Raw genomic sequence first — 27,951 nt, 5'->3', positions numbered from 1 at the left:
TCAGGACCTCAGACTGGGGCGAAGGTTCACCTTCCAACAGGACAACGACCCTAAGCACACAGCCAAGACAATGCAGGAGTGGCTTCGGGACAAGTCTCAATGTCCTTGAGTTGCCCGGATATGAACCCGATCGAACATCTCTGTAGAGACCTGAAAATAGCTGTGCAGTGACGCTCCCCATCCAACCTGACATAGCTTGAGAGTATCTGCTGAGAAGAATTGAAGAAACTCCCCAAATACAGGTGTCCCAAGCTTGTAGCGCCATACTCAAGAAAACTTGAGGCTGTAATCGCTGCCAAAGGTGCTTCAACAAAGTACTGAGTAAAGGGTCTGAATACTTGTGTAAATGTGATATTTCTGTTTTTTTTTTATTTTATAAATTTGCAAACATAAAAAAAAAAAGTTTTTCCTTTGTAATTATGGGTAATGTGTGTAGGGAAAACAATTTAATCCATTTTAGAATAAGCCTGAAACGTAACAAAATGTGGAAAAGGTCAAAGGGTCAGAATACTTTCAGAATGCACTGTGTGTAATATATAACATTAGTAACGCCACTTGCTAGCTAATACTGTATACCCCGGTATGGTACAGAAACGGTATGACGATATGTAAATCTGGATACCGTCTGACACTAGGAAGTGCTGCCTGCCTCAGAAGTCTGTCCGGTCCTCTGGTATTCTCTGAGTGCAGACAACAGCTTAACCAGTCTTATCTTAGAAAGCCAGGGGAGATTCATCTCTCCATCTCTCTCTCTCTGCTAAACATCCTCCTTTCTGCATTCTCAGCGCTAATATTGCTGGCCTGAGACACGCAGGATTACAGTTCACTGCCGTGTGTGTGTGTGTGTCTCGCTCAGAGAAAATAGGTGCGTGTCTGAGTATATGTGTGAACTAGAGTGTGTGTGCACACAAGTGTGTCTGAGAGAGTGAGAGGTGTGTGTGTGTGAACATTTGTGAGGTGTTTATGTGTGATTGTGTGTCCTCAAGCCTGTAACACCTCTGATGCTGCCTGCCGTGTGTGTCACACCGCTGCTCTCATCACCCAGAGCCGAGCACGACACACAAACTGGCCCCTGGAGATGAGCTGCTGAGGTTGGTTTCAGGAGCAACACCTCTGCTGAGGTTGGGTTCTGGAGCAACACCTCTGCTGAGGTTGGGTTCAGGAGCAACACCTCTGCTGAGGTTGGGTTCAGTAGTCTGTTATACTCTATTCAATTCTGTCCATTCACTAACATTACCCCCTATGTCTGTTTCTCTCCCCTTCAGGTTTGCATGAGAGCTCCTCAGCGGTGAGACAGTGAGAGGCACCTCCACACCCCCTCCACCGTCATCATGCCGCCACCCTCCGATATCGTCAAGGTGGCCATAGAGTGGCCTGGGGCCTTCCCCAAACTCATGGAGATAGACCAGGTCAGTGCCTGATGAAAAAGAGGGGTCCATTGTCCAATAAGCTGCCCAGTACTACTTTCACCTATTGTCTCAAAACCATTGGTGACAACCTATGCGTTGCTAGTTCTTTGACTGACTCGGATTAGTGCAGACGTCAGTTGCACTCATAGAGCCTAGTTTTCTGGACCTAGATTCTCAATTGAGTATGCGTTTTAGTCCAGGGCAAGGCTTAATAACATAGGTCTGGAAAACCAGCCCAGAGATAGTGTTCTAATTGTATTTCTATGGTTGTGCTATCTGGGGTGTATTCACTAGGAACCACAGAGGCAAACAGGCCGAAATGGGGAGGAACCTACCTACTCTGTAAACATGTACTGTAATAAGAAACATATGTTTTTTGTTTTTCCATTGCAAAATGTTTTGTACAGTGTGCCCTATTGAATGCACTCCTGCCGTCAGTGGCTCTCAGTGGTTCGGAAGATGGAGAATTCCCAAATGGCACTCGTTTCCCTTTATAGTGCACTACTTTTGACCAGGACTCATAGGGTGCAATTTGGGATGCAGCCATCAAGGTAATGCAGGAATCAGTCAGGATCAGGATTGGTCACCTAAATTTCACCCCTATTTCTTACTGTACCCCTGAGCTAGTAGCTTACCCTGGGTGGATACAACACAGCACAGTAATCCTTTGGTGTGTAAATTGGGGATGGATTATAATGTACACACCCACTGATGTAAAGGGCAATGTACACAAGATGACCTGTCACACGTTCGATGTGAACTGTGATACACCCCTAGCACAAATTACAACTCCAGGCATATAATCTCTGTAAATGTACAGTTGAAGTCTGAAGTTTACATACACTTAGGTTGGAGTCATTAAAACTCGTTTTTCAACCACTCGCACAAATTTCTTGTTAACAAACTATAGTTTTGGCAAGTCGGTTAGGACACCTACTTTGTGCATGACACAAGTGATATTTCCAACAATTGTTTACAGACAGATTATTTCACTTATAATTCACTGTATCACAATTCCAGTGGGTCAGAAGTTTACATACACTATGTTGACTGTGCCTTTAAACAGCTTGGAAAATTCCAGAAAATGATGTCATGGCTTTAGAAGCTTTTGATAGGCTAATTGACATCATTTGAGTCAATTGGAGGTGTACCTGTAGATGTATTTCAAGGCCCACCTTCAAACTCAGTGCCTCAGAAAAGACCTCAGAAAAGAAATTGTAGACTTTCACAAGTCTGGTTCATCCTTGGGAGCAATTTCCAAACACCTGAAGGTACCACGTTCACCTGTACAAACAATAGTATGCAAGTATAAACACCATGGGACCACGCAGCCGTCATACCGCTCAGGAAGGAGACGCGTTCTGTCTCCTAGAGATGAACGTACTTTGGTGCAAAAAGTGCAAATCAATCCCAGAACAACAGCAAAGGACCTTGTGAAGATGCTGGAGGAAACAGGTACAAACGTATCTATATCCACAGTAAAACGAGTCCTGTATCGACATAACCTGAAAGGCCGCTCAGCAAGGAAGAAGCCACTGCTCCAAAACCGCCATAAAAAAGCAAGACTACGGTTTGCAACTGCACATGGGTGACAAAGATCGTACTTTTTGGAGAAATGTCCTCTGGTCTGATGAAACAAAAATAGAACTGTATGGCCATAATGACCATCGTTATGTTTGGAGGGAAAGGGGGCGGCTTGCAAGCCGAATAACACCATCCCAACCGTGAAGCACAGGGGTGGCAGCATCATGCTCTGGGGGTGCTTTGCTGCAGGAGGGACTGGTGCACTTCACAAAATAGATGGCATCATGAGGAAGGAAAATTATGTGGATATATTGAAGCAACATCTCAAGACATCAGTCAGGAAGTTAAAGCTTGGTCGCAAATGGGTCTTCCAAATGGACAATGACCCCAAGCATACTTCCAAAGTTGTGGCAAAATGGATTAAGGACAACAAAGTCAAGGTAATGAAGTGGCCATCACAAAGCCCTGACCTCAATCCTATAGAAAATGTGTGGACAGAACTGAAAAAGCATGTGCGAGCAAGGAGGCCTACAAACCTGACTCCATTACACCAGCTCTGTCAGGAGGAATGGGCCAAAATTCACCCAACTTATTGTGGGAAGCTTGTGGAAGGCTACCCGAAACGTTTGACCCAAGTTAAACAATTTAAAGGCAATGCTACCAAATACTGATTGAGTGTATGTAAACTTCTGACCCACTGGGAATGTGATGAAAGAAATAAAAGCTGAAATAAATAATTCTCTCTACTATTATTCTGACATTTCACATTCTTAAAATAAAGTGGTGATCCTAACTGACTTAAGACAGTGAATTTTTACTAGGATTAAATGTCAGGAATTGTTAAAAACTGAGTTTAAATGTATTTGGCTAAGGTGTATGTAAACTTCCGACTTCAACTGTAATTGTTACTCTGTTACTGACAATTTACACTGTCATGGAGTTAGGTGCTGCTGAGAGATGCATGCATTTTCCTCCAAGCTGTTTTAACTGTGAAAACATACCCATTCTTCTTCCTCTCTCCTCTCCTCCCTCCCTCCCCTCTCCTCTATCTCTCCTCTCCTCTGTGTGGCCTCTGGTAGCAGCCTAGGCCCTGCAGAATATGCCTGCCTACCTCCATTGCTGACTGAGGCACTCTATGAATGTGTTAAAGCAGCCAGCTCAGTGCTCTGGAGCCCATTGAGACTAGCTCTGCAGAAATCTAAAGAGCCTCTTCAGAGTGAGCTGCTGCCTCTCTATCACACAGCAACACACTGTGTGTGTGTCTGTTTCTATCTCTCTATAACTCTGCTGCTGTGCCTCCCAGGCCTCTACCCATACATTTGCTTGTTAGCGTCAGAGAATTGATCGAAGTACAGCACATGCTAATGAGCGAGAAACAGCTACTGTAGCTCTGAGGGGCTGGGGTGGATGCTCTGGACAGAGAGGTAGAGTGAGAGGGGGAGGTAGAGTGAGAGGGGGAGGTAGAGTGAGAGGGGGAGGTAGAGTGAGAGGGGGAGGTAGAGTGAGAGGGGGAGGTAGAGTGAGAGGGGGAGGTAGAGTGAGAGGGGGAGGTAGAGTGAGAGGGGGAGGTAGAGTGAGAGGGGGAGGTAGAGTGAGAGAGGGAGGTAGAGAGAGAGGGAGGTAGAGAGACGGAGGGAGGTAGAGAGACGGAGGGAGGTAGAGAGACGGAGGGAGGTAGAGAGACGGAGGGAGGTAGAGAGACGGAGGGAGGTAGAGAGAGTGAGGGGGAGGTAGAGAGAGTGAGGGGGAGGTAGAGTGAGAGAGAGGGGGAGGTAGAGTGAGGGAGAGGTAGAGAGAGAGAGAGGGAGGTAGAGAGAGAGGGGGAGGTAGAGAGAGAGAGAGGGAGGTAGAGAGAGAGAGAGGGAGGTAGAGAGAGAGAGAGAGGGAGGTAGAGAGAGAGAGAGAGGGAGGTAGAGAGAGAGAGAGAGAGAGGGAGGTAGAGAGAGAGAGAGAGAGCGAGGTAGAGAGAGAGAGAGAGAGGGAGGTAGAGAGAGAGAGAGAGAGGGAGGTAGAGAGAGAGAGAGAGAGGGAGGTAGAGAGAGAGAGGGAGGTAGAGAGAGAGAGAGAGGTAGAGAGAGAGAGAGAGGTAGAGAGAGAGAGGGAGGTAGAGAGCGAGAGAGAGAGAGAGGGAGGTAGAGAGACGGAGGGAGGTAGAGAGACGGAGGGAGGTAGAGGGACTGAGGAAGGTAGAGCGAGAGGGGGGGGGGTAGAGAGGGAGGTAGAGAGAGAGAGAGAGGGAGGTAGAGAGAGAGAGAGAGGGAGGTAGAGAGAGAGAGAGAGGGAGGTAGAGAGACGGAGGGAGGTAGAGCGAGAGGGGGGGAGGTAGAGAGAGAGAGGGGGGGAGGTAGAGAGAGAGAGGGGGGGAGGTAGAGAGAGAGAGGGGGGAGGTAGAGAGATAGAGAGGGGGAGGTAGAGAGAGAGAGAGGGAGAGGTAGAGAGAGAGAGAGGGGGGAGGTAGAGCGAGAATAGGAATGCTTGAAGCCTTGGTAAGGCTCTGTCCTAGGGGCAAGGGTACAGGGGGATAGGGAGAGAAGAGGTGTGTGTGTGTGTGTGTGTGTGTGTGCACGCAGTGTTAGTCCCCCCCTCTTCCCTGCAGTACAACTCTTCGAGGAATAGGGAACGCTGCAGTAGAGAGAGTTAATACTGGCTGTCACTATCGTCCCAAAACACACAACACCTCCCCCTCCCTTTGGCCCTCTGTCTGCAGAGGGACATTATAGCTATACACAATACCATTTGAAATATTTTATGGAACTATAATGATGTGCAGATGGTTGTTGATTCAACAGCAGAACATGTGGGCTGCATCCCAAATGGAACCCTATTCCCTACATAGTGCACTACTTTTGACTAGAGCCCTATAGGTCCTGGTCAAAAGTAGTCCACTATGTAAGGTAAAGGGTGCCATTTGGGACTTAGCCCTGGTTTGACATAGGGTGTGTACCCTGCTGTCCAGATCCTCAACCACTGACCACTAAAGCTGTACCACTCCACCCTGCATGATGTTACAAACATAGACTGGTCCCAGATCAGTCTTTGTGCCGTCTTGCCAACTGGCGTGACAATGAACATAGGATTTGGAAAGACCGCACAAACACATCTGGGACCAGGCTAGTTAAAATGTTCTCTGAAGAATCCTCTCTGGTTCTATCTGAACCTCCTTTAATGTTATATAATGTAGTTGTTTCTGAGTAGTGGACTTCTACTGCATCCTTTTCCTATAGAGTAAAGTAAATGTTCCCCCACTTCCATTGAAGAAGCTGTCCTTAAAGGTCCTTGTGTGTTCTAATGAGGATGAGCTATTGATTCTGATTACTCATTCTTCTTTTCTCAGAAAAAGCCCCTCTCGGCCATTATAAAAGAAGTGTGCGAAGGGTAAGGAAATGTGTCTGTCGCTCTCTCTGTCGCTCTCTCTCTCTCTGTCTCTCTGTCTGTCGCTCTGTCTCTCTGTTGCTCTCTGTCTCTCTCTCTGTCGCTCTCTGTCTCTCTCTGTCGCTCTCTGTCTCTCTCTGTCGCTCTCTGTCTCTCTCTCTGTCGCTCTCTGTCTCTCTCTCTGTCTCTCTCTCTTTCGCTCTCTGTCTCTCTCTGTCGCTCTCTGTCGCTCTCTCTGTCTCTCTGTCTCTCTCTCTCTCTCTCTGTCTGTCTGTCTGTCTCTCTCTCTCTCTCTCTCTCTCTCTCTCTCTCTCTCAACCTTGAAAGAAATGCTCATAGTTATGCGTTTCTGTGCTGCATTTACATAAAACGTACCTTGGGTCTAAGTGTTTCTCTGGCGCTGAGAGATGCAGTGTTCTTTCAATTCAAAGTTCAAATGTGTTTTATTGTTTTACATTTTCGCTTTCAGATGGTCTTTGGGGAACCACGAAAACTTTGCTCTGCAAAATGCTGATTCCACTAATTTCTACATCACAGAAAAGGTTGGCATCTACTTTCTTGTTATCTCTGTCATATTGGACTAAAAAATGATAATATGCATATTGATTTTAATGTTTCAACTCAGCAGAAATACTTTGTGTATGTATGTTAAGTTTGAAATCACACCTCTAAGTTGTCCCTCTTCTTGTCACCGCAGAATCGGAATGACATAAAGAATGGTTCTATACTACGACTGACAACATCTCCTGTAAGTCTGGGTTATGTAATCAAGTGGTCCTAAAACATATTGGAAGAGGAAGAGACTCTGTTCATGGAGCTCCAATAGTTTCATGTTATAAGGTTAAATCTTCTTTTGATATTTTTAACCTTTTCTCCATTTAAAAGTGGAACGTCACATTTCAGAGTAACGGGGAATTTCAGAATGAAGTGGAACAAGAAATGTTATGGTTAAGTTAAATGACTCATTGAACTTACACAACCATTCGACCATCTTGCCTTCCTGTTCGTAACATTAAGATGTTGTTAGATACTCAGCATTGTGACTGAGAGTGTCAGTCATCCCTATCAGTACATCTTAATCTCGCCTGTCCCCTCCTTCCTCCTGTCTTCCTCTTCCTCTTATCCCTCGGCTAGATAGAGAGAGTGAGAGGCCTGGAAAAGTGTCTGCTGTTAGGGGGGAATTCACTCGAGATAGGCCCATGCAGAAACGTCTGCTCCAGTGTACGCAGGGGGTTAGATAGATTTCTTTTTTTTGTTGCCTTCTCTGCATTCTTGTTATGGCCAGGCTTTTCCCTTGAAGACAATAACAGTCCAAGTTAATGACATGGCTGTAAAAGGGTAAGCCCTGATTTTAGCATACATACTGTATAATAGATTATCAGCACCATCCATAATGTAACATAATGTTACACATTACCTCAAGAACTGTATACAGATGTAGGATCTTAATTTGAGCCAGTTTGCTACAGCAGGAAAATAACCCTGCAGCAACAGGAAATATGAACTATTATGTGGATTATAATTCATGTAAATTTTTGTAAGGGTTGATACATTTTTCATAACGGAAAATCAAATCTGAAATTTCAAAATGTACATTACAAACTTCAGAAGCCTTTTTAAACCTCAAATACACTACAAGTTCTGAATGTTCTGCATTGCAAAGATCCTACATCTGTAACCCTGCTTTCTCCCCTCTCTCTCTCGCACGTGCAGTCTCGCTCATTCTCTCGCGCTCTCGCTCTCTCTCACTCTTTCGCTCTCTCTCTCGCTCACTCTTTCCCTCTGCTACCAGGCCCAGACTGTACTCTATAGGTTGTCCAATCAAAAACGCATATTTTGACCAATATGTTTTCAAATCAAATTAAATCAATTTGTGTCACATACACGTGTTTAGCAGATGTGATTGCGGGTGTAGCGAAATTCTTGTCAAAACACTTTCTGAGCTAATAATGTAAAAAACAATACATAAAAAAACAAAATACCCTTTACCCTTGTAGGATGGCCAGAATTAGGGTGACTAAATCAATGCAGGCCAGAAAAAAGTGGTCAAAAATCATAGCATTGCGTCAGCTAGGCTGGATGCTGTGTGAGAATTACGGCTACCTGACAGGCTCACCATTGAACTCGTCCTCTTTCTTCTTGAATCTGGAGGCTATAAAACAATATGGAGGTAAGATAGATATCGATTTTGAGACATTTCATATTTTAGTATTCACTTTTCATATTAATGCGGAATTCCTCTTCATTTTCAAAGATTTCTCACAAAAACAAGCATATCTCTGTGAAACATCAATGGAGCACAGAGCGTACCGCAAGCTATTTATTTTTAAAGCCTTTTACATTTAATTCAGCTTGTGACATGCTAATTTATCTTTTTGTGACCCCTGGAAACAACTTTGCAGATGACCACCACAACATGTAAAATCCTCACAGGTTGCTGGGATGAAGCGGCACCGCTCTGTCGAAAGAGCTCAGTGCTTATTATCCGATGTATGAGTTACGAAATCAGACTTTTTGGATATAATGTTATTGATATGTTAGAGAAAGACCCCACTGAACAATTCAGAACATGAATAATTATTTTTGTCTTGGTAAAATGTATTTTATAACATAAGGAAGTGAAATGTCATCACCAAAGCATGTTTTCACCTACTCTGGGCAGAGTGGGTGGGCACTTTTTTCTCTCTCCTTTTGACTAGCCTAGGTACTAGTTTGTTTGTGCCATGATGTTTGGCAAGACAAGGAGTGGCACAAACAGACTGGTACCCAGGCAACCTTTTGACTCCAGTCTTAGACAGCTGTTCTTTCTATTAGCCCTGACTCAACCCTATACAGTGCTATGAAAAAGTATTTGCCCCCTTTCTAATTTTCTCTACTTTTGCATATTTGTGATACTGAATGTTATCAGATCTTCAACCAAAACCTAATATTAGATAAAAGGAACATAAGTGAACAAATAACACAACAATTACATATATATATATATATATATATATTTTCATATTTATTTCATAAACAAAGTTATGCAACACCCAATTCCCCTGTGTGAAAAAGTAATTGCCCCCTTACACTCAATAACTGGTTGTGCCACCTTTAGCTGCAATGACTCCAACCAAATGCTTCCTGTAGTTGTTGATCAGTCTCTCACGTCACTGTGGAGGAATTTTGGCCCACTCTTCCATGCAGAACTGCTTTAACTCAGTGACGTGTGGGTTTTCAAGCATGAACTGCTCGTTTCAAGTCCTGCCACAACATCTCAATTGGGATTAGGTCTGGACTTTGACTAGGCCATTCCAAAACTTCCAATTTGTTGCTTTTTAGCAATTTTCATGTAGACTTGATTGTGTGTTTTGGATCATTGTCTTGCTGCATGACCCAGCTGCGCTTCAGCTTCAGCTCACAGACGGATGGTCTGACATTCTCCTGTAGAATTCTCTGATACAGAGCAGAATTCATGGTTCCTTCTATTAAGGCAAGTCGTCCAAGTCCTCAGGCAGCAAAGCATCCCCAAACCATCACACCACCACCACCATGCTTGACCTTTGGTATGATGTTCTTACTGTGGAATGCAGAGTTTGGTTTTCGCCAGGCATTACTGGAAGTCCTAACCGACTGGCCAAAACTAGAGTTTGTTAACAAGAAATTTGTGGAGCGGTTGAAAAACAAGTTTTAATGACTCCAACCTAAGTGTATGTAAACTTCCGACTTCAACTGTACACAGCGAGCTCCAAAAGTATTGGGATAGTGACACATTTGTCACACATTTGTTTATCGTTTTGTCTCTGTACTCATAGCACGCAATGACTACATTAAGCTTGACTCTACAAATTTGTTGGATGCATTTGCTGGATGCATTATTTGGGCACAAAATAATCTGAAACACAACCAAAACAACCAGCAAATGCATCCAAGTTTGTGGAGTCACAAGCTTTGATGTAAACATTGCATGCTAGGAATATGGGACCAAATGCTAAACTTGTGACTACTTTAATACACATATACAGTGAGGGAAAAAAGTATTTGATCCCCTGCTGATTTTGTACATTTTCACACTGACAAAGACATGATCAGTCTATAATTGTAATGGTAGGTTTATTTGAACAGTGAGAGACAGAATAACAACAAAAAAATCCAGAAGAACGCATGTCAAAAATGTTATAAATGTATTTTTATTTTAATGAGGGAAACAAGTATTTGACCCCTCTGCAAAACATGATTTAGTACTTGGTGGCAAAACCCTTGTTGGCAATCACAGAGGTCAGACGTTTCTTGTAGTTGGCCACCAGGTTTGCACACATCTCAGGAGGGATTTTGTCCCACTCCTCTTTGCAGATCTTCTCCAAGTTATTAAGGTTTCGAGGCTGACGTTTGGCAACTCGAACCTTCAGCTCCCTCCACAGATTTTCTATGGGATTAAGGTCTGGAGACTGGCTAGGCAACTCCAGGACCTTAATGTGCTTCTTCTTGAGCCACTCCTTTGTTGCCTTGGCTGTGTGTTTTGGGTCATTGTCATGCTGGAATACCCATCCACGACCCATTTTCAATGCCCTGGCTGAGGGAAGGAAGTTCTCACCCAAGATTTGACGGTACATGGCCCCGTCCATCATCCCTTTGATGCGGTGAAGTTGTCCTGTCCCCTTAGCAGAAAAACACCCCCAAAGCATAATGTTTCCACCTCCATGTTTGACGGTGAGGATGGTGTTCTTGGGGTCATAGGCAGCATTCCTCCTCCTCCAAACATGGCGAGTTGAGTTGATGCTAAAGAGCTCGATTTTGGTCTCATCTGACCACAACACTTTCACCCAGTTCTCCTCTGAATCATTCAGATGTTCATTGGCAAACTTTAGACAGGCCTGTATATGTGCTTTCTTGAGCAGGGGGACCTTGTGGGTGCTGCAGGATTTCAGTCCTTCAGGGCGTAGTGTGTTACCAATTGTTTTCTTGGTGACTATGGTCCCAGCTGCCTTGAGATCATTGACAAGATCCTCCCATGTAGTTCTGGGCTGATTCCTCACCGTTCTCATGATCATTGCAACTCCACAAGGTGAGATCTTGCATGGAGCCCCAGGCCGAGGGAGATTGACAGTTCTTTTGTGTTTCTTCCATTTGTGAATAATCGCACCAACTGTTGTCACCTTCTCACCAAGCTGCTTGGCGATGGTCTTGTAGCCCATTCCAGCCTTGTGTAGGTCTACAATCTTGTCCCTGACATCCTTGGAGAGCTCTTTGGTCTTGGCCATGGTGGAGAGTTTGGAATCTGATTGATTGATTGCTTCTGTGGACAGGTGTCTTTTATACAGGTAACACGCTGAGATTAGGAGCACTCCCTTTAAGCGTGTGCTCCTAATCTCAGCTTGTTACCTGTATAAAAGACACCTGGGAGCCAGAAATCTTTCTGATTGAAAGGGGGTCAAATACTTATTTCCCTCATTAAAATGCAAATCAATTTATAACATTTTTGACATGCGTTCTTCTGGATTTTTGTTGTTGTTATTCTGTCTCTCACTGTTCAAATAAACCTACCATTAAAATTATAGACTGATCATGTCTTTGTCAGTGGGCAAACGTACAAAATCAGCAGGGGATCAAATACTTTTTTTCCCTCACTGTAAGTGAATTTCGCCGAATACTTTTAGTCTCCTAAAATGGGGGGACTATGTACAAAAAGTGATGTAATTTCTAAACGGTTCACCCGATATGGATGAAAATACCCTCAAATTAAATCTGACAGTCTGCACTTTAACCTCATAGTCGTTGTATCATTTCAAATGTGCTGGAGTACAGAGCCAAAACAACAAAAAATGTGTCACTGTCCCAGTACTTTTGGAGCTCACTGTATATATACACGGCGTGCCCTCAGAGCAGCCTCAATTCTTCGGGGCATGGACTCTACAAGGTGTCGAAAGCGTTCCACAGGGATGCTGGCCCATGTTGACTCCAATGCTTCCCACAGTTGTGTCAAGTCGGCTGGATGTCCTTTGGGTGGTGGACCATTCTTGATACACACGGGAAACTGTTGAGCGTGAAAAACCCAGCAGCGTTGCAGTTCTTGACACAAACCGTTGCACCTGGCACCTACTACCATACCCCATTCAAAGACACTTAAATCTTTTGTCTTTCCCATTCACCCTCTGAATGGTACACATACACAATCCATGTCTCAATTGTCTCAAGGCTTAAAAATCCTTCTTTAACCTGTCTCCTCCCCTTCATCTACATTGATTGAAGTGGATTTAACAAGTGACATCAATAAGGGATCATATCTTTCACCTGGATTCACCTGGTCAGTCTATTTCATGGAAAGGATAGGTGTTCTTAATGTTTTGTACACTCAGTGTATATCCTGTGTATAACCCTGTCTCTGCCCTCTCCCCGGCTGTCTCCCCCCTACCCTCCCCTAAAGTCTCAGACGGCGGCCCAGCTCCATGAGAGGATCCAGTCATCCAGTATGGATGCCAAGCTGGAGTCTCTGAAGGACCTGGCCAACTCTTCCAGAGACATCACCTTCGCCCAGGAGTTCATCAACCTGGACGGCATCTCACTGCTCACACAGATGGTGGAGAGTGGCACGGAGTACGTACTTCCTCTTTTCCTTTCTCCTCCCTTATTTTACTCTATCTTCCCCCCGGCAACCCCACCTCATTCCCAAGCAGTGTTCTCTTAAATGGTGGTCTCCCTCTGTCAGGAATACCTGGAATAGTATAAAAGTAATCCTTCTACCCACCCCCCCCCCACCCCCCCATAAAAAAAATAATAGATATATTGGGTGGTTGTCCCACTAGCTATCATAAGTTGAATGAATCAATTTGTAAGTCGCTCTGGATAAGAGCGTCTGCTAAATGACTAAAATGTAAATATAAAATGTCTCTGCCTGTTTCGCTGGGCTTTGGACTTGGTAGGCTGGCTGTGTCCCAGATGGCATCCTATTCCCTGTATAGTGCACTACTTTTGATGCAGGGCCAATAGGGTTCAGGGCAAAAGTAGTGTAGGTAATAGGGTGGCGTTTTGGAAGCTGTCTCTGGCTCAGCGGAAGGTTACGGGGAGGGCAGGCGGTGGCGTTTTGGAAGCTGTCTCTGGCTCAGCGGAAGGTTACGGGGAGGGCAGGCAGTGGCGTTTTTGAAGCTGTCTCTGGCTCAGCGGAAGGTTACGGCGAGGGCAGGCGGTGGCGTTTTGGAAGCTGTCTCTGGCTCAGCGGAAGGTTACGGCGAGGGCAGGCGGTGGTGTTTTGGAAGCTGTCTCTGGCTCAGCGGAAGGTTACGGGGAGGGCAGGCGGTGGCGTTTTGGAAGCTGTCTCTGGCTCAGCGGAAGTTTACGGCGAGGGCAGGCGGTGGCGTTTTGCTGAGGTGGAGTTTCTCAGCCGTGATGTTGACTGGAACCCCATGGGGGGAGGAGGCAGGGGGGGAGGAGGCAGGGGGAGAGGAGAGAGGGAGGGTAGGGGAAGGGGCCAGTTTGGGCTCACAGCCCCACTGCCAGAGAGCCAGGGAGGGAGAGGAGAGCCAGGGTCATGCTATGTGAGCGTAGAGTGATTGCAGAGTCAAAACACACATTGTAGACGCGCTCACAGTCAAAGCAAGACACACACACACACACACACACACCCTCTGTTTCTCACACACTCACCCCCCCATTCAATCACACACAGTCAGCCGTCTCCAGTCACCCAGAGCTGTTTGCACTGTACTATACTGAACGGCCCTGAATCCAACCAAATGCTTGTCATTCCCAGCAGACTCTCATTAAAGGCTAGCCCGAGGGCTCTGGACACAGGGTTTACTGGCTGAGAGGGCATCAGTGGTCTGAAACACACACGTGTTCTGCTACATGACATCCTCATTAAGCCTCCCCAGCCCAGAGAGACTTCCCAGTCAGTAGCTGCTCGCATGCAAAGGGCTTTACCATCACCATGCAAGGTCAGCCCTAATACAAACTCTCCCTGATAGACCAAACACACACTCTCTCTGACAGACCAAACACACACTCGCTCTGATAGACCAAACACACACTCTCTCTGATAGACCAAACACACACTCTCTCTGATAGACCAAACACACACACTCTCTGATAGACCAAACACACACTCTCTCTGATAGACCAAACACACACTCTCTCTCTGGCTGGAGAGCACAGCTGAACTCATCATACACTGGCACTTGGAATTACTGTTCCTCTACAATATGAACTAGTACCTTCCATTCTGTTAGTGTATCCCCCTCTACAATAGGAACTAGTACCTTCCATTCTGTTAGTGTATCCCCCTCTACAATAGGAACTAGTACCTTCCATTCTGTTAGTGTATCCCCCTCTACAATAGGAACTAGTACCTTCCATTCTGTTAGTGTATCCCCCTCTACAATAGGAACTAGTACCTTCCATTCTGTTAGTGTATCCCCCTCTACAATAGGAACTAGTACATTCCATTCTGTTAGTGTATCCCCCTCTACAATAGGAACTAGTACCTTCCATTCTGTTAGTGTATCCCCCTCTACAATAGGAACTAGTACCTTCCATTATGTTAGTGTATCTCCCCTCTACAATAGGAACTAGTACCTTCCATTCTGTTAGTGTATCCCCCTCTACAATAGGAACTAGTACCTTCCATTCTGTTAGTGTATCCCCCTCTACAATAGGAACTAGTACCTTCCATTCTGTTAGTGTATCCCCCTCTACAATAGGAACTAGTACCTTCCATTCTGTTAGTGTATCCCCCCTCTACAATAGGAACTAGTACCTTCCATTATGTTAGTGTATCTCCCCTCTACAATAGGAACTAGTACCTTCCATTCTGTTAGTGTATCCCCCTCTACAATAGGAACTAGTACCTTCCATTCTGTTAGTGTATCCCCCTCTACAATAGGAACTAGTACCTTCCATTCTGTTAGTGTATCCCCCTCTACAATAGGAACTAGTACCTTCCATTCTGTTAGTGTATCCCCCTCTACAATAGGAACTAGTACCTTCCATTCTGTTAGTGTATCCCCCTCTACAATAGGAACTAGTACCTTCCATTCTGTTAGTGTATCCCCCTCTACAATAGGAACTAGTACCTTCCATTCTGTTAGTGTATCCCCCTCTACAATAGGAACTAGTACATTCCATTCTGTTAGTGTATCCCCCCTCTACAATAGGAACTAGTACCTTCCATTCTGTTAGTGTATCCCCCTCTACAATAGGAACTAGTACCTTCCATTCTGTTAGTGTATCCCCCTCTACAATAGGAACTAGTACCTTCCATTCTGTTAGTGTATCCCTCTCTACAATAGGAACTAGTACCTTCCATTCTGTTAGTGTATCCCCCTCTACAATAGGAACTAGTACATTCCATTCTGTTAGTGTATCCCCCTCTACAATAGGAACTAGTACCTTCCATTCTGTTAGTGTATCCCCCCTCTACAATAGGAACTAGTACCTTCCATTATGTTAGTGTATCTCCCCTCTACAATAGGAACTAGTACCTTCCATTCTGTTAGTGTATCCCCCTCTACAATAGGAACTAGTACCTTCCATTCTGTTAGTGTATCCCCCTCTACAATAGGAACTAGTACCTTCCATTCTGTTAGTGTATCCCCCTCTACAATAGGAACTAGTACCTTCCATTCTGTTAGTGTATCCCCCTCTACAATAGGAACTAGTACCTTCCATTCTGTTAGTGTATCCCCCTCTACAATAGGAACTAGTACCTTCCATTCTGTTAGTGTATCCCCCTCTACAATAGGAACTAGTACCTTCCATTCTGTTAGTGTATCCCCCTCTACAATAGGAACTAGTACATTCCATTCTGTTAGTGTATCCCCCCTCTACAATAGGAACTAGTACCTTCCATTCTGTTAGTGTATCCCCCTCTACAATAGGAACTAGTACCTTCCATTCTGTTAGTGTATCCCCCTCTACAATAGGAACTAGTACCTTCCATTCTGTTAGTGTATCCCTCTCTACAATAGGAACTAGTACCTTCCATTCTGTTAGTGTATCCCCCTCTACAATAGGAACTAGTACATTCCATTCTGTTAGTGTATCCCCCTCTACAATAGGAACTAGTACCTTCCATTCTGTTAGTGTATCCCCCTCTACAATAGGAACTAGTACCTTCCATTCTGTTAGTGTATCCCCCTCTACAATAGGAACTAGTACCTTCCATTCTGTTAGTGTATCTCCCCTCTACAATAGGAACTAGTACCTTCCATTCTGTTAGTGTATCCCCCTCTACAATAGGAACTAGTACCTTCCATTCTGTTAGTGTATCCCCCTCTACAATAGGAACTAGTACCTTTCATTCTGTTAGTGTATCCCCCTCTACAATAGGAACTAGTACCTTCCATTCTGTTAGTGTATCCCCCTCTACAATAGGAACTAGTACCTTCCATTCTGTTAGTGTATCCCCCTCTACAATAGGAACTAGTACCTTCCATTCTGTTAGTGTATCCCCCTCTACAATAGGAACTAGTACCTTCCATTCTGTTAGTGTATCCCCCTCTACAATAGGAACTAGTACATTCCATTCTGTTAGTGTATCCCCCTCTACAATAGGAACTAGTACCTTCCATTCTGTTAGTGTATCCCCCTCTACAATAGGAACTAGTACCTTCCATTATGTTAGTGTATCTCCCCTCTACAATAGGAACTAGTACCTTCCATTCTGTTAGTGTATCCCCCTCTACAATAGGAACTAGTACCTTCCATTCTGTTAGTGTATCCCCCTCTACAATAGGAACTAGTACCTTCCATTCTGTTAGTGTATCCCCCTCTACAATAGGAACTAGTACCTTCCATTCTGTTAGTGTATCCCCCTCTACAATAGGAACTAGTACCTTCCATTCTGTTAGTGTATCCCCCTCTACAATAGGAACTAGTACATTCCATTCTGTTAGTGTATCCCCCCTCTACAATAGGAACTAGTACCTTCCATTCTGTTAGTGTATCCCCCTCTACAATAGGAACTAGTACCTTCCATTCTGTTAGTGTATCCCCCTCTACAATAGGAACTAGTACCTTCCATTCTGTTAGTGTATCCCTCTCTACAATAGGAACTAGTACCTTCCATTCTGTTAGTGTATCCCCCTCTACAATAGGAACTAGTACATTCCATTCTGTTAGTGTATCCCCCTCTACAATAGGAACTAGTACCTTCCATTCTGTTAGTGTATCCCCCTCTACAATAGGAACTAGTACATTCCATTCTGTTAGTGTATCCCCCTCTACAATAGGAACTAGTACCTTCCATTCTGTTAGTGTATCCCCCCTCTACAATAGGAACTAGTACCTTCCATTCTGTTAGTGTATCCCCCTCTACAATAGGAACTAGTACATTCCATTCTGTTAGTGTATCCCCCTCTACAATAGGAACTAGTACATTCCATTCTGTTAGTGTATCCCCCCTCTACAATAGGAACTAGTACCTTCCATTCTGTTAGTGTATCCCCCCTCTACAATAGGAACTAGAAGAGTACCTTCCATTCTGTTAGTGTATCTCCCCTCTACAATAGGAACTAGAAGAGTACCTTCCATTCTTGTACAGGGGAGGTGAAGACCCACCACAGTTACATTCAGTATGTGTGCCTCCCGTGCGATACCCTATTCCCTAATATATTGCACTACTTTAGACCAGGGCCCATATTAGTGTTGACATATCTCCCTTTACTGTATAGATTGATTGTGCCATTAAAGCAAAACGATTCACACTCATGAAGCCCAAAGACTTCAATATTATTATTTTGTGATCTTGATTTAAATGCTCTTAATGCATATTCATTTCCCTATTAATAAATTCCCCTCCTTCATGCTCCTATAAGTAGTGCTGCCCACTTAATTCCCCCATGATGCATACTGCCACCTCAGGCCTCTTTCTTTAAATAGGTTTTATGTAGATGACTCCTGCGTCAACAGAGCATAGCCCCGGAGTTTGAAAGTGCAGGTGTGTGTGTATCAGTGTTTATAACTCATCTTCATTCCTGCTGACCGACTAGTGTAATATAATAATTCACAGGCTTAGGAAAAAGAGACACCAGGGAGCAGTACTTTCTAATATCCCAGTCTGGGGCATGACATCATGCTGTATTAATGTGGGCTACCCTATCAGTGATTGAAAGACATGTTGCGCCCCCTATTGGTGTAGTAACATAACAGATACATTCCAGAACTGCTGAGAATGTACAGTTGAACCAATGTCAACTGGCGAACATTTTGGATCCCTGGGGAATTATGTTAATTTTGTAGCAAGCTTACTGTTTTATCACAAAAGAAGATGATGTTAAGATCTCGCATGAGATCTTCTCGTTGTTTAAATGAATTGTTGACCATTTTTTGGTCTGTTTGTTGTCATCTTTGCAAGCATAGCCTGTTGTGTAACGCTGTCTGTCTGTCTGTCAAGGTAAGACTCCAACTGCTTCCCAAGCCATACTTCGGCTTTGCATGCTTTGTGTGTGTGTGCCTGTGTCTGTCTGTGTGTGTGCGCGCGTGCGTGCGTGCATGTTCAGAGTCTGTTATTTGAGTGTGTTTATTTGGTCAAATATCCTCCTCCACTTCTGTCACTATCATACCTCTGCCCATTCCCATGTGTTAACCAGAGCCCTGTAGATATTTATGGCTCTGGTCTCAGTGTAATTCTGTTTGGCCAAATGTGTTGTATGTTATTCCCTGTATTGTATCACATGTTACTGTAGCAGGTCAGCCTTGTGTTGCGATCTACATTTGAGTTGTCACAGTTAAGCTCTGTTCACGTCCTGTCCATCTCCATCCTCCATGTGTCTGGGCTCTGGGTCCATATGTATGAAGCATCTCAGAGTAGGACTGCAGATCTAGGATCAGGTCTCTCCTGTCCATGCAACCTTATTTATTGTGAAAATCACATACATACAGCCCCCTGGTCTGGTCTTATCAGAAAGAAGCTACAGTGACAGATCGGACATACACACACACACACACACACACCTGGGCAATGTGTCTATTGTCTAACCATAACCTCCATCTGTCTACTATGACTTGAGCCCCTTCTTCCGTGGTCATTGTGTTCTCCCCTGACGCCAAAGTTTCTTAAATCTTTGCAGACGCTATCAGAAACTACAGAAGATAATGAAGCCATGGTAAGCCCTCCCTTTCCCTTCCCCTCCCCAGTCAGATAACTGCCCTGGCTGGCTTTGTACTCTTCCCTCTAATCTACCCGGCAACTGAGTCTGCATGATTTAAAACTCAGGCCCTGGTGCTTCTATTAAACTGATGGGAAACAACATGGCTGCCATTGCTGGCTTTCATCTTGAAATCAAACTTGTTTGTTTTGTTTATCTCTGGATACGTCCCAAATGGCACCCTATTCCCTATATAGTGCACTACTTTTCACCAGGGCTCAGGCCCTAAATAGGGAATAGGGTGCCATTTGAGACGTATCCTCTGTGTACCATGTAACCGAATCAGCTTTGTTCTCAAATATTTGCATGAGGTATTGGGCAATTGGTTGAGGTTCAAAGGGAACTAAACACACACTTGTTTCACGTGGGACATTGTTTTGAAGAGCACCATGACAACAATCCATAAGGAAACCCACAGGCCAAATTCAGAGATTCTTCTTCTTGGATGCTTGGTGCTCTTCCTAAACTTAGAAAATGGTGTTTAAGGGTGTATTCACTAGTAACCAAATGGAAGCTAAACAGGCTGAAACGGTGAGGGACCTACCTGAACTTTAAAAACAATTAGAAACACTTGTTTTAGTTCCAAAACGTTTTACATCGCAAAACCTTTTGCTACGGATTGCATTGATGAATACACCCCAGGTGATGGGAACTTTAATGTTAGGTGGTGGTGGTGGGTTGTTAGAGATGTTAATTGGGCAGTCCTTTACACCCTATTAATTTTAATATGAATATTCTGCAGTTCGCTGTCCTCACCCTGTAGTGTAAAGACATCATTCTGTAGGGTTACATTCTTTGGTCTTGTCAACATGTCGTTCTTGCATCTTAAATCAGTCAACTTTTTTAGAATGTACAGGTCTACAGCATTAGAAAAGTAAAATCATTTTAGTAGGATCATGTACTTTATATTAACATGATCATTTTACACATCACGTAACTTCCCACTGCCATGTGCAAACGCTTACTCACCACAGTCCAACCGTGGACTAAGTACTACTAATTAATTAAGTATTACTAATGAATGTGTCTGAGATGTGAGCCATGATGTTGTATGTGACCCAATGCGTTAATTAATTAACCCTCTGTTGCTAAGCCTGTAATAGGCCTGGTCCTGGTCTTATTAACCAAATCTTTGTTCGAATGTTGTTGTTTTTTATAAGCACTTTATATGATTTATAATGTAGAATTTCTTTACATATATATATATATATATATATATATATATATATATATATTGCCTATGTTTTTTTAAATGATGTTGATGAAATGTGTTTGTACATAAAAAGGACATATGACATGTTTTGTTTAAAATTTAAAATCTGACTGCAGGGGGCAATATTTTACAATATTTCCCACCTGATATCTAGAGGTGTGCTTCACCTTCTTGATTTATACAGTATTTCAGGTTTATGTCATGACTGTAATGTCAAAAACAACAATTAACTTACCTAATCTTCATTTATTTCCTGTCATTTGTATTTTTCTGTGAGATTTATGTAGGCTGTTTGTATTCCTGTTAACTTCTATTGGTGATTCAACATAACAGATTGAAACACTTTGCATTCAGACATTTGGATAAAAATCTTCCAGGAAGTAACTTTGCTTGGTCCTCCTTGGATGTCAACTCTTGTCTCTACTAATAACTATCTACTAGTTACTGCATGGGAATGATTAATGAATGAATGCTCTCCAGCTCCGTGGCTCTGCTGCCCTGCGCTGTCTGGCTCCTGCTGGCTCTCTGGCGCCCCCTGTTGTTAATGGAGGACTGAGTCATCTGTCTGCCCCATCAGGAGCCGCAGTCATCCTCCTCCCCTCTCGCCTTTCTGTGCCCTCAGCATACCTGGCTGTGGCTTCACCCTCTCCTCTCCTCCTCTCTCCCTAAGACCAAGACTTTTGGCTGCTTTGTGGCTGTAGCTAAACGTGTGTGTCAGCGCCAGTGGCAGAGACGTTTCTATTGGCTGTTGTTGTTGTTGTTTCAGTTTCGGCGACCTGTTGTCGTTCACGCTGACAGCGTTTGTGGAGCTCATGGACCACGGCATCGTCTCCTGGGATACCTTCTCTGTCGCCTTCATCAAAAAGGTGCCTGCTCATTAGCTGTGTGTGGTGGGGGCGGGGCTGTGTGGTGGGCGGGGCTGTGTATGTGTGCTCTTCTCTGTCGCCTTCATCAAGAAGGTACCCCAACAAACCAATATCAAGTTGTATAATAGATCATATGTAAGAACTATTTGCAAAATGAGAAAGAAGGTGCACGAACAAACCAGTATCATGTTGAATTGCTGATCATGTGTAAAAACTGAAAAATATAAATAAGGTGCCCTCAAACAGTTTATAGCATGTATTAAGCGTGTTTATAACATGTTTATAATACCATATACAGGAATTATATGATATTAAAGTTTGTCAACTTTTAAGAAATACATCTGAAATAGAGTCCATTTAGTCTCTGAATAACAATCCCCATGTGATTATTTTCACCTCTTAATGTGTCTTCTAGTCAGTTACTAACTCTCCTCTATTGCAGATTGCAGGTTACGTGAACAAGTCAGCCATGGACACGGCTGTGCTGCAGCGGTCCCTGGCCATCCTGGAGTCCATGGTACTCAACAGTCAGGACCTCTACCAGAAGGTGGCGCAAGAGATCACCATCGGACAGCTTATACCCCATCTGCAGGGGTGAGCGAGAGAGCGCGGTCGACTGCACTCAGCTATGTTATTATATGCCTGAGATAGAAGTTATCCCTAACTGCAGATCTAGGATCAGATTACTGTGAAACACTCTTTAACCTTTAGGAAGATTTGACAAAATAGATTTGGGGCTGTATGTATCAAGTGTCTCAGAGTAGGAGTGCTGAACTAGTATCAGGTCCCTCCCTGTCCATATAACCTTTTTCCTTATGATCTAAAAGGCTAAACTGATCCTAGCTCAGCACACCTACTCTAAGACGCTTGATACAAACGGCCCCTGGTCCTAGATCCAAGGAGGACCACAGGAAGAGTAGCTGCTGCTTTTGCAACAGCTAATGGAGATCCTAATAAAATACCAAATACCAAAGCCTGTTATAGCTCCATTGATCTAATGAACTTAAACTCTCCAGTGTCCATGATTGGGAAGTACTGTAACAGAAAGCAGCCAATATCCCTGTATGTGTAGTGTATAATAGGTCCAGTACTGACATAAAGTGATTAGTACTGACATGGCTGAGTAGCCACACTACTACTGACCACAGCTACTGACCACATCCACACTACTACTGACCACAACTACTGACCACATCCACACTACTACTGACCACAACTACTGACCACATCCACACTACTACTGACCACATCCACACTACTACTGACCACAACTACTGACCACATCCACACAACTACTGACCACATCCACACTACTACTGACCACAACTACTGGCCACATCCACACAACTACTGACCACAACTACTGACCACATCCACACTACTACTGACCACAACTACTGACCACATCCACACTACTACTGACCACAACTACTGACCACAACTACTGACCACATCCACACAACTACTGACCACAACTACTGACCACATCCACACTACTACTGACCACAACTACTGACCACAACTACTGACCACATCCACACTACTACTGACCACAACTACTGACCACATCCACACTACTACTGATCACAACTACTGACCACATCCACACTACTACTGACCACATCCACACTACTACTGATCACAACTACTGACCACATCCACACTACTACTGACCACATCCACACTACTACTGACCACAACTACTGACCACATCCACACTACTACTGACCACATCCACACTACTACTGACCACAACTACTGACCACATCCACACTACTACTGACCACAACTACTGACCACATCCACACTACTACTGACCACAACTACTGACCACATCCACACTACTACTGACCACAACTACTGACCACATCTACACAACTACTGACCACAGCTACTGACCACATCCACACAACTACTGACCACATCCACACAACTACTGACCACAACCACACAACTACTGACCACATCCACACAACTACTGACCACAACCACACAACTACTGACCACAACCACACAACTACTGACCACAACCACACAACTACTGACCACATCTACACAACTACTGACCACATCCACACAACTACTGACCACATCCACACAACTACTGACCACAACCACACAACTACTGACCACAACTACTGACCACATCCACACAACTACTGACCACATCCACACAACTACTGACCACAACCACACAACTACTGACCACAACCACAAAACTACTGACCACAACCACACAACTACTGACCACATCCACACAACTACTGACCACATCCACACAACTACTGACCACATCCACACAACTACTGACCACATTCACACAACTACTGACCACAACCACACAACTACTGACCACATCCACACTACTACTGACCACAACCACACAATTACTGACCACAACCACACTACTGACCACAACTACTGACCACAACCACACAACGACTGACCACAACCCCACAACTACTGACCACAACCCCAAAACTTCAGACCACAACTAGTGTAACTATAACTATTCACATTTGCATAACTACCATAATATAACTCACCAACAGTAATTTTTGAACCGTTCAAGCTAGATACACCAACTCAACTTTTATATGTTCAGGCTATCCTAACTTTTCATCTACCTACTTTTTCAACTATAACCAGTCACCACCATTACTACTGTAGACACTACCACTACTATAACATTAACCAGTCACTACCATTACTACTGTAGACACTACCACTACTATAACATTAACCAGTCACTACCATTACTACTGCAGACACTACCACTACTATAACATTAACCAGTCACTACCATTACTACTGTAGACACTACCACTACTATAACATTAACCAGTCACTACCATTACTACTGTAGACACTACCACTACTATAACATTAACCAGTCACCACCATTACTACTGTAGACACTACCACTACTATAACATTAACCAGTCACTACCATTACTACTGCAGACACTACCACTACTATAACATTAACCAGTCACTACCATTACTACTGTAGACACTACCACTACTATAACATTAACCAGTCACTACCATTACTACTGTAGACACTACCACTACTATAACATTAACCAGTCACCACCATTACTACTGCAGACACTACCACTACTATAACATTAACCAGTCACTACCATTACTACTGTAGACACTACCACTACTATAACATTAACCAGTCACTACCATTACTACTGTAGACACTACCACTACTATAACATTAACCAGTCACTACCATTACTACTGTAGACACTACCACTACTATAACATTAACCAGTCACTACCATTACTACTGTAGACACTACCACTACTATAACATTAACCAGTCACTACCATTACTACTGTAGACACTACCACTACTATAACATTAACCAGTCACTACCATTACTACTGTAGACACTACCACTACTATAACATTAACCAGTCACCACCATTACTACTGTAGACACTACCACTACTATAACATTAACCAGTCACTACCATTACTACTGTAGACACTACCACTACTATAACATTAACCAGTCACTACCATTACTACTGTAGACACTACCACTACTATAACATTAACCAGTCACCACCATTACTACTGTAGACACTACCACTACTATAACATTAACCAGTCACTACCATTACTACTGTAGACACTACCACTACTATAACATTAACCAGTCACTACCATTACTACTGTAGACACTACCACTACTATAACATTAACCAGTCACTACCATTACTACTGTAGACACTACCACTACTATAACATTAACCAGTCACCACCATTACTACTGTAGACACTACCACTACTATAACATTAACCAGTCACTACCATTACTACTGTAGACACTACCACTACTATAACATTAACCAGTCACCACCATTACTACTGTAGACACTACCACTACTATAACATTAACCAGTCACTACCATTACTACTGTAGACACTACCACTACTATAACATTAACCAGTCACTACCATTACTACTGCAGACACTACCACTACTATAACATTAACCAGTCACTACCATTACTACTGTAGACACTACCACTACTATAACATTAACCAGTCACTACCATTACTACTGTAGACACTACCACTACTATAACATTAACCAGTCACTACCATTACTACTGTAGACACTACCACTACTATAACATTAACCAGTCACTACCATTACTACTGTAGACACTACCACTACTATAACATTAACCAGTCACTACCATTACTACTGTAGACACTACCACTACTATAACATTAACCAGTCACTACCATTACTACTGTAGACACTACCACTACTATAACATTAACCAGTCACTACCATTACTACTGTAGACACTACCACTACTATAACATTAACCAGTCACTACCATTACTACTGCAGACACTACCACTACTATAACATTAACCAGTCACCACCATTACTACTGTAGACACTACCACTACTATAACATTAACCAGTCACTACCATTACTACTGTAGACACTACCACTACTATAACATTAACCAGTCACTACCATTACTACTGCAGACACTACCACTACTATAACATTAACCAGTCACTACCATTACTACTGCAGACACTACCACTACTATAACATTAACCAGTCACCACCATTACTACTGTAGACACTACCACTACTATAACATTAACCAGTCACTACCATTACTACTGTAGACACTACCACTACTATAACATTAACCAGTCACTACCATTACTACTGTAGACACTACCACTACTATAACATTAACCAGTCACTACCATTACTACTGTAGACACTACCACTACTATAACATTAACCAGTCACTACCATTACTACTGTAGACACTACCACTACTATAACATTAACCAGTCACTACCATTACTACTGTAGACACTACCACTACTATAACATTAACCAGTCACCACCATTACTACTGTAGACACTACCACTACTATAACATTAACCAGTCACTACCATTACTACTGTAGACACTACCACTACTATAACATTAACCAGTCACTACCATTACTACTGTAGACACTACCACTACTATAACATTAACCAGTCACAACCATTACTACTGCAGACACTACCACTACTATAACATTAACCAGTCACTACCATTACTACTGTAGACACTACCACTACATTAACCAGTCACAACCATTACTACTGCAGACACTACCACTACTATAACATTAACCAGTCACAACCATTACTACTGCAGACACTACCACTACTATAACATTAACCAGTCACTACCATTACTACTGTAGACACTACCACTACTATAACATTAACCAGTCACTACCATTACTACTGTAGACACTACCACTACTATAACATTAACCAGTCACTACCATTACTACTGTAGACACTACCACTACTATAACATTAACCAGTCACTACCATTACTACTGTAGACACTACCACTACTATAACATTAACCAGTCACTACCATTACTACTGTAGACACTACCACTACTATAACATTAACCAGTCACTACCATTACTACTGTAGACACTACCACTACTATAACATTAACCAGTCACTACCATTACTACTGTAGACACTACCACTACTATAACATTAACCTTTGTCATTGTTCTTTGTTGTGTCTGTGTGTTGTTATCCATCTAATGACAGGACTGATCAGGACATTCAGACCTACACCATCGCTGTGATTAACGCCTTGTTCCTCAAGGCTCCAGAGGACAAGAGACAGGTAGGTTACATACCTTCATATACACGCACACCCACACACACATAAACGTTCATACATACATACACACACACGCACACTACACACACACTCATATACACAGTCATATACAGTCATATACATACACACACACACATAAACACATGCACACATGAACGCTCATACATATGCGCGCGCACACCACACGCACACTCATATGCATAGTCATATACGCACACACATGCACACACACACCTTTGGCTCTTATTGTTGGGAACATTGTTTACTGCGTGGCTGTGGGTGGCAGGCAGGACAGATGCATTCTGGATCTTGAGGAGGAGGAGGACTGATTCAGATGCATCAGAGAGAGAGAGGGTTCAGTCCAATCTCCCTTCTGCTGACTCAGATGGACAACAAGTACCAAACATGCCTTACATTTCAGACAAGGGTGTGTGTGTGTGTGTGTGTGTGTGTGTGTGTGTATAATAATAATTTGGTGGGTGCTTAAATTTGTCCTATTTCATGTACGAGTATTAATACGCATGTGTGAATTGGAAATGTGTTTTTTTGCATATCCCAACTCTCCCTGAGACACCCTTGTAGAGTGGGGTCACGGCCAGGGTCAGCCATTATCAACGGCGACCATGGAGCAATTAGGGTTGAGTGCCTTGCTCAAGGGCACATCGACAGATTAGGGGCGGGGGGATGTACGTATCCTTGTGTGTCCCTGTCGTCCTTGCCTTAAACGGTGCAGTAATACTT

The 27,951-nt window shown here is 43.5% G+C and overlaps 1 protein-coding gene across 1 annotated transcript in view; it reads left to right on the top strand.

The window, feature by feature from the left end:
* The window catches only part of LOC311131883 (engulfment and cell motility protein 1-like), a 117,824-nt gene that overhangs the window by 23,044 nt on the left and 66,829 nt on the right, over positions 1-27,951 (top strand). Inside the window, exons 2-10 of the mRNA XM_084165002.1 lie at positions 1,266-1,409; positions 6,268-6,308; positions 6,775-6,847; positions 7,003-7,053; positions 12,709-12,878; positions 19,346-19,381; positions 21,403-21,502; positions 21,945-22,096; positions 27,135-27,213. Of these exons, the coding sequence (XP_084021128.1) occupies positions 1,332-1,409; positions 6,268-6,308; positions 6,775-6,847; positions 7,003-7,053; positions 12,709-12,878; positions 19,346-19,381; positions 21,403-21,502; positions 21,945-22,096; positions 27,135-27,213 (780 nt within the window). The 5' untranslated portion in view covers positions 1,266-1,331. The remainder of the gene's footprint in view (positions 1-1,265; positions 1,410-6,267; positions 6,309-6,774; positions 6,848-7,002; positions 7,054-12,708; positions 12,879-19,345; positions 19,382-21,402; positions 21,503-21,944; positions 22,097-27,134; positions 27,214-27,951) is intronic.

The sequence above is a fragment of the Coregonus lavaretus genome (genome assembly GCF_964263955.1).
Source record: "Coregonus lavaretus genome assembly, chromosome: 7".
NCBI classification, from domain to species: Eukaryota; Metazoa; Chordata; class Actinopteri; order Salmoniformes; family Salmonidae; genus Coregonus; species Coregonus lavaretus.
Note: the sequence above shows the minus strand (reverse complement) of the source record. Positions and strands in the feature narration are given on the sequence as shown.